At 39.6% G+C, this 7,721-nt stretch overlaps 1 protein-coding gene across 1 annotated transcript in view; it reads right to left on the reverse strand.

The window, feature by feature from the left end:
• LOC110560674 (cytochrome P450 2J4-like) overlaps window positions 1-4,650 on the reverse strand; it is a 53,557-nt gene extending 48,907 nt beyond the window's left edge. Inside the window, exon 1 of the mRNA XM_060365216.1 lies at window positions 4,435-4,650. Within this exon, the coding sequence (XP_060221199.1) occupies window positions 4,435-4,650 (216 nt within the window). The remainder of the gene's footprint in view (window positions 1-4,434) is intronic.
• Window positions 4,651-7,721: the final 3,071 nt, after the last annotated feature.

Here is a 7,721-nt window from a genome sequence, read left to right on the forward strand (position 1 = left end):
TATAAGAGGGTGATAGCAACAACAAAGGGATAAAGTGGTAGAGCCCAGAGAGCAGTCAGATGGGCTTATCTAGCCAGAAGGTCACATAAATAATCTCTGTTATAAAAAAACTAATTGGCAGGGCTGGAGAGGTGTTCAACAGTTTAGTGTCCTGAGTGCTCTGCTCTTCTAGAAGCCCTGAGTTCAAATACCAGCAAGTACATGGTAGCTTGTAGCTATATTATAGGTATAATGGGATCAGATTCTCTCTTCTGGTAGCATGCATACATGCAGACAAAGCACTCATACATAAAATAAATAAAACATTTTCTCCAAAACAAACAACCCCAAAACTAAAGAAACATAATCAGCTTCCCTCTAGTTTGCCACTCTCATTTACTAAGAAAAAGAGATTATAAGAAAAGCAAAATAATGAGTATGATATCTGTGATAGGCATCTTGGCTTTGCCTTAAAATTTATTGACTATATGCTTATCCAGGAAAATGCTCATTTTTTAAAAAATAACACGTGCAGAAATTTAGTGCAGATTTAGAGTGCAATAGTGGTATGGCAGTCATGGGGTAACCAAGCACTTCATGATTGGAAATAAGGAATTTATCACAGTAAAGAGTTAATGCCTGGTACTCTATATGTGGTGAAAACACATGACTGAGAGATCATAGGTCCCACAGGGAAAGGTATGGCTGTGCAGTCATGCCTTCAAACTGACTTCTAAACATTCACATTCATTGCCGACACATTTGTATTGTTATCCACTTTGGTCGGCAAGCTGCTTTTTGCAGTGGATAGTGATTAATAAGGAGATTCATACCCAGTCAAACTAACACATACAAGTAACTATGAGTTCTCAGCTTTGGATGAATCATCTATTTTAATATTTCCTCATCTAAGATTGAGAAAACATTATGGAGGACTAGATGGAATGAAATACCTGATCAGTGAGGAGGAGATCTGTGAAATAATTAATCCCAGTCAAGATTTGGCTTCTTCAGATATCAACTTAAAGTATCTGAGATTATACATAAGACCTCCCGAGGATCAAGCCATTCATTCTAGCATCAGGTTGGAGACACAGCTCAGCCATTAAAGGGTTCTGTTTACACTCTAAATTTCAAAAGTTAGTTTTCTCAAATTCTGGCATGAATAGTGAGGTGCCCCTGAGGCCCCTTCCTTGGCTAGGGATAGTTTGGATATTGACAGAGGGACAACCAGTCTCCTTTGGGAATGTTGAGGTTGATAGTCTTCCTGTACTCCAGTATATGCCCTCACACTCATGCACCTACAGTCAACATTATCTGGACTCTGGGGTTATGATATCAACAATAAAAAGTACATTTAAATTTGGTAATGTGAGAGTGTAGGGGGCAGTAGATGGACTTGAGAAGATATAATGGTGGATGGATATGACAGAAATACATTGCATAAATGTATGAAATTTTCAATGAGTGAAGGAAAATACTACTAATAAAAGTATGAGCTCTTCCCCAAACACTAGGCAGAGGCCATCCCTTGGTAAAGATATGAAGGCAGTTTCCTTCTCTTCCAACATGAGGGATAGAGCTGAAGAAATGTTATCTGGCCATGTAACTTACAAAATAAATGGATGAAAAATCACTCAGCTGGGAAAAAGAGTCCAGAATCAATTTCATCATGAGGCATTGTTGTAACATTAGGTATTTCACTTAAGCCCTCTAATCATATCCGATTTAGTAGCAAAGGAAAGATATAGATCAATATTTTTAAGCAAGTCAGGGTTGAGAAAAACAATTTTTAAAATCATGTTAATTACAACAACAGTGGACACATATAGTCAATAAATTTTAAGGCAAAGCCAAGATGCCTATCACAGATATCATACTCTCCAAATAAAGCTTGCATCCTTTAGCCAAAAGCCATGAAAGCACAGATCAGGGAGCCACATCTCTGCTTTCTTGTTGGTATGTCTTTGAGTCAAACACCATAATACAACATGGATTTCTCCAGCCCTTCAATGGGTTGCTCGTAGGTGGAGCCCTATTACTCTGCTTTGGTATCAAACCTGGGTTAAGCCCTAAGAAAAACAATGAGGAGGTGCATAGGTGCATTGTTACAATGACAGTTTGCAAAGGAGCCTGGGCTGGGGCTCTCATCTTCTACCTTCTCTTATGGTAACAAAGATGTCTCCTCCTCATCTAAAAGATGAAGAAAGACATCTCTGACTTGTGTGACCCCTTATTCTGTGGAAGTCCTATGGTCTGCAGCTATCCTCATTCTCAGCAGATTGGGATGATGACACTGTCAGGTGGATTACAATGGGAGAAGGTTCCATACTTGGTGAGGTCTCCGGGATTCACCCTATTGACTCTTTAAAACCCAAATTTGCTTTTGAATCACCACTCAAATAAGTGAGTATTCAGAGCCTCGTGAGGGTATGCCTGCAAGTAAAATTACTCCCCTCAAAACTAGAACATCTCAATCCTATTCAGATCATACATTTTGGAATTCTAGACAATGAAAGATTATTAAACAATTATCATTTTTTTTCAAATGAGTACATGTCTCAGCAAAGAAATGAAAGTTACAGATAGGAAGCAAAGGGAAATTCAAGGATAGATGATGAAATGATCTAAGTGGAGAATTTTACAGAAGAGCTCAGCAGAGAAATAAGGTGAGAATAAGTATGGGCTGTGCAGAGGTGAGAAGCAGTCCCACCTGCACAGGACAGAGGAAGCAAATGTCAAACAGGAAGACTCAGCACCAGAGATGCCACAGCTGTGCTGCAGTGCCCAGCCATCCAGCAAACAAGAAAATGTGTTGAGAGAATACTCAAAGAATGGTAGAAACATCCTAGTCTGGCAAAATACAGTCCTGCCATGAAGAACTGAAAAGAACCCACAGGCTTTATTAAGCAAAATGATCACCATCAATACAGAAACTAAAAAACAGAAAATCTCTTGAAATCAGGGAGAAAATAACGTACCACATATTGGGAAATCACAAAGTCCAGAACAAAGTGAGATACTACCTAAAAACATTAAGTGCAGGAGATTGTCAACCTAATGTCCTACAATCAGGGTTAAGTCAGTGTGGGAATGGAGGAGAAAGACATTCTAAGATAGAGCAAAGCTAGGAAGTTTCCTTCTGCTGCAGCCTTTTCTGAAGGAATAAAGAAAAGAAGTTTATGAAGTCAGAAAGGAAACTGTGAACTTGAAGGGTCAGAAAAAAAGACAGAGCTATGGGAAAATGAGTAAGGAGCAAGGGCCTCAGGCTTTTCTGCTTTTGAGTTCCAGCTGCACAGGACACTAAAGAGTAGGTTAGTGTCTGATGTGGTTCTCAGTGTGAGTGAGGACAACACTTGAGACAGCTGTGTCATAGAAAGGAGACAGGCATCCTCCATGTTTGTAGTCACTTGAAAAATGGTGTTAGCAAAGTCTCATAAGCTGCCCGTGTGTATTTCGTAACTTGGAACAGCTGCTGGGAGGATGATTAAAAAGTTGTAATGAAAGAGTAAAGGAAATAAAAGGTAACTACTAAGAAGTGATCAAGAAATACACAGGGAAGCTATAATGGGAGAGTTAACAAAGAGAAGCACAATAATAAAGTAATAAAATTAAGGAGGAAAAATTCTTATATAACAATAAGTATACAAAATGGTATACTCTCTCCAGGTATGGTAAGAGAGAGGAATACTAAGCAATGTACCAAAAAGTAGAGATGATTTACAAACATAGCCCAAATATATTCTGTCTAGGCACAGGGCACAGGAAATTACTACAGATAAGTAGGGACATGACAAAGGAAGATGGTCACTGCATCAAAATACAAGCTGATCTTAAACGTGTATACACCCCCCTCTTACACAAAATGTCAGTAGGTGGACCGGAGATAGACTAGACAAGTGGGCAAACACGCAGCGGAGCTAGAAATTTCAAGGGCACTCTTGCTTTTGTCTTTTTTTGTAGTTGATAAAGTCTGTAAGCAAGCAGCCAGCAAGTTTGTAGAAATGCTAGGCCAGTATCAATGGGAGAGAACTGATCTTACAGAATTTGTGATATAGAAAAATGCTTTGTTTTTCTTGCGCGAGTGTTTCACAGAATACATTAAGAGCTACTTGCTTACACGTTGCTTAAAGCAATAGAGCTTATTTATCGAGATGAAATGCTAATTTGTCTCTCAACCTTGAGGTACTTAATTGAAAGCATACGTAGTGTGCTGTCAGACCACATTGGACTAACAACGGAAATTATTCATGCAAGGACAATAAAATCCGCTTTTTGACACCAAAGCCTATCCTATCTCTTAAATGAGATATTAGAAATTAGCTCTACTGGCTGGTTTAGCAGGCAGCCAGCATTAGCCTAAAATCAGGTCCTCCTGGTCCAAGTACCAGGATCCCTGTTTCTATGGCTCAGGATTAGGTCATGGCACAGGGAGACATCCTCTCCCTTTCTTACCGGCTGGATCCCCAAATGCAGATGTGACAACTCTAAACTGAACTGGAACAAGTTGCCCACGAAGGGCAGGCACCAGGGCCCTGGAGGGTAGTTCTTGGGACGCCTGCTTTTGAGGTAGTCAGCCAGGAGAAGGAAGGTGAGAGCAGCCAGCACCAGAGTCCAGACATGGATCCTTGCCCAGATATCAGCCATCAAGGAGCCCTCTGGATCAGTCATGGTGAGGGTCTGCGCTCAGCCAGTTCCCTGGCAATACTGACAGCCCTCTCCTTAGTTCCACCCTGTTCTGGAAACCAACCCTCTCTCTGTCTTTCCAGAGGCGCTCTTTCCTACTTTGTTCACCCTATTCCTATTGGCCACACACCATCTCTGTGCCCTGCCCCTTCCTATTCACTAGATAATACTGGAGGCAACCACAGAGCCCTTTGGTCCTCAGAACCTGCACTCAGTCTATTCTGTGCTCTACACTCCTATGCCAGAGGCTAATAATGCAGAAATGGATTTGAGGGAAGCACTTCACTTGAACTTCCTGGAGGTGGCTCCAGGAAACCTGTCCTGCTGCAATATTTATGATGGATGTGCCCTACTAGGCAAAGTCCCTAGGGAACTCATTTCTAGATTGCTTCTTGCTGCTGAGTGTATTTCCATGCTTGTATTTGCTATGCAATTGTATATGTGCATGCATATGTATGTACATATGTACATGTATATGTAAGCATTTTTATATATGTATATATATATATATATAAACACACACACACACATATGAAATGACATTAAAATTCTTCATTGTCTATGCTCTGATGTTACTGTTACTGTTTTTCTCTGTCAGGCATATTTTTGCAGAACCAATATGAGGATGATTTCATAACTCATGATAATAATGACTCCTAAATTGATTCAAGTAGCTTTTTCATCCCCTCCTGCAGAATAAATCTTCTAGAGATTCCGTGATTTTTTTCACCTGCCACTGACACATAACCTTCATTAGAATAAAGACAGGCTTGAAACAGACTTATGATTCAGGTACACTTTCACTCCAGCTCAAGAGATTAAGTCATGGGTCTCTTTATACACAGAAAATAGACAACTAATCCTGGAATGAAACACATAATTATTCTCCTGAAAATAAGAGATACACTGAAAATGTGTGGTCAGGTCAGTCTTAATGGAAGAGACATTTCTCGTTGCAAGCTCTTGGACCTTGTTAAATTTAGGCCTTGTCAATCTTTTTCATTCTGAACTCACTATGAACTTATATAATGATGCATAGATAAGAAATGTTTAGTTTTAATAAAAACATGTAACTTATTTTCCTGTTGTATTTTTGAATTCACCTGTTTTGTCATTAATTGTCTTACTGTCTTATTGACTATGAGGTAATTCTTTTTCCAAAAGATTTGTCTCAGAAGTATAAAAATTATGACCAGACAATAAATGAGGTGAAGTCCACTGAAATTTGCTTCATCCACGAGACAGGGCTTTTCTGTATAGTTCTGGCTGTCCTGGAACTCCCTTTGGGGAAAGCAGGAGCAGGAGGATCTCTGTGAGTTTGAGGCTAGCCTGGTCTACAAAGAGAGTCCAAGACATCCAAGACAACACAGAGAAAACCTGTCCTGAAAAATGAATTAAAAAATAATGGAATAGGTCACTATTTCTGAAGGCCTGAAAGTCCTGGTGGAGACATAAAGAGAGTATAAAGCAATTTGATGGGGCATATTGTTGTATCCATTGATGGAGAGACTGGTAGCAATTTCCCAGGCAGTATGTTCTTAGCAGAATTCAAAACATCAAAACTATTTGAGAAGATTCTTCTAAAAGCTCAAAAAACCGAAATACACTTTTGGTAGAGGGAAAACACAATACTGTATTTAGAGTTAAGCTTGAGGACAATGCCAATGGAGAAAATGCTAATGCAGGGAATCACCATGCAGAAGGTGTATGGTTGAGTCTGGATAGAGAGGGGTAATATCAGCAGGTTGCTAGGAAGTAGACTGAGGCATTTTGGTAATATCTAGGACAAAATAGAAGTGACTGATTGGATTTTTATGGGACAGTGTCACTGGAATCTACCAAAACGACAGTTGACCGCTCTATTTTCCCCTAGAATTGAAGATCCTACAAAGCATAGACTATAAGGTCTGTATCCAAGACTCAACACAGTCCAAAAAGGCCATGTGAAGTCCATCTCCTTTACCCAAAACACCACATCTCACAACTGTTCCATGTATTCCACTCCACTATTCTAGCTTCTGGTCCCATCTGGGCAACAGCTTTCAGAAGCACCATTCTGCCTTGTCTTGATGCAGTCACCACATGCTCACCATGAACTTCTGGGTTCAAGATCATGTAGGGCAGAGTCCAGCACAGTGTGTTATTTGTTGTCTCTGTTGCAGCAGAGAAGAGATCCAGAGTGCTACAGATAAGGTTTTCTTCGCTGAAACTTGTAGTAGGCTTTTCTAGGTAATAGAGAAAACATTATATATATATATATATATATATATATATATATATATATATATGAATTTGCTATCTATCTATCATCTGTTTATTTATTTATTATCTATCTATCTATCTATCTATTTATTATTCCCTTGTACATTGTATCCTGACTGCAGTTTTCATTACCTCCAATCTTCCCAGACTTCCCCCACATTTCTGCTCTCCCCCACATCCTCCTCTCCTGGTAAGATAGAAGGTGTTATTTCAAATTTCTTGTATCTGTTGAGGCTTGCTTTAGACTAACTATATAGTCAGTTTTAGAGAAGGTTCTGTGGGATGATGAGAAGAAGGTATATTCTTTTGTATTTGGGTGAAATTCTCTGTGGAGCAGTCATATCTAATGGGAACAGTCATAAAGCCAGCACAGGTGTTTGGCAAAGCTCCAGCAAAGCTGAGCCAAGTGATGCAATCACTGTGATGCAGTCTCTCACTCTTTTGTCCTTGATCTCTACATGTTGCATGCTTGGTGGGTGGGGAGCTTTTATGATTTGTACAACTTGGGTATATCGGACTGATGAAAATTTTCTTATGAATCTTTTACATCTTTCCCTTGGAGTACTGTCCCTCAGCTTTCCCAGGAATGTCTTGACTGTATTACCTCTCCTGCTTTTAGGGAGATATCCTCAGCTGGACCTAATTATGTCTTCCTTACACCCTGGAAGTTGTGACTCAAATGATTATGCCAGATCCTTCTTATGAGACTCTGACTTAAAGATTATCTTAGCAAATCTGTCCCTACACCTACTCAGGAACAAAATAGTCAGAATAAAATAAACTTTAAAAGGCAA

This window comes from Meriones unguiculatus, chromosome 12 (genome assembly GCF_030254825.1).
Source record: "Meriones unguiculatus strain TT.TT164.6M chromosome 12, Bangor_MerUng_6.1, whole genome shotgun sequence".
NCBI classification, from domain to species: domain Eukaryota; kingdom Metazoa; phylum Chordata; class Mammalia; order Rodentia; family Muridae; genus Meriones; species Meriones unguiculatus.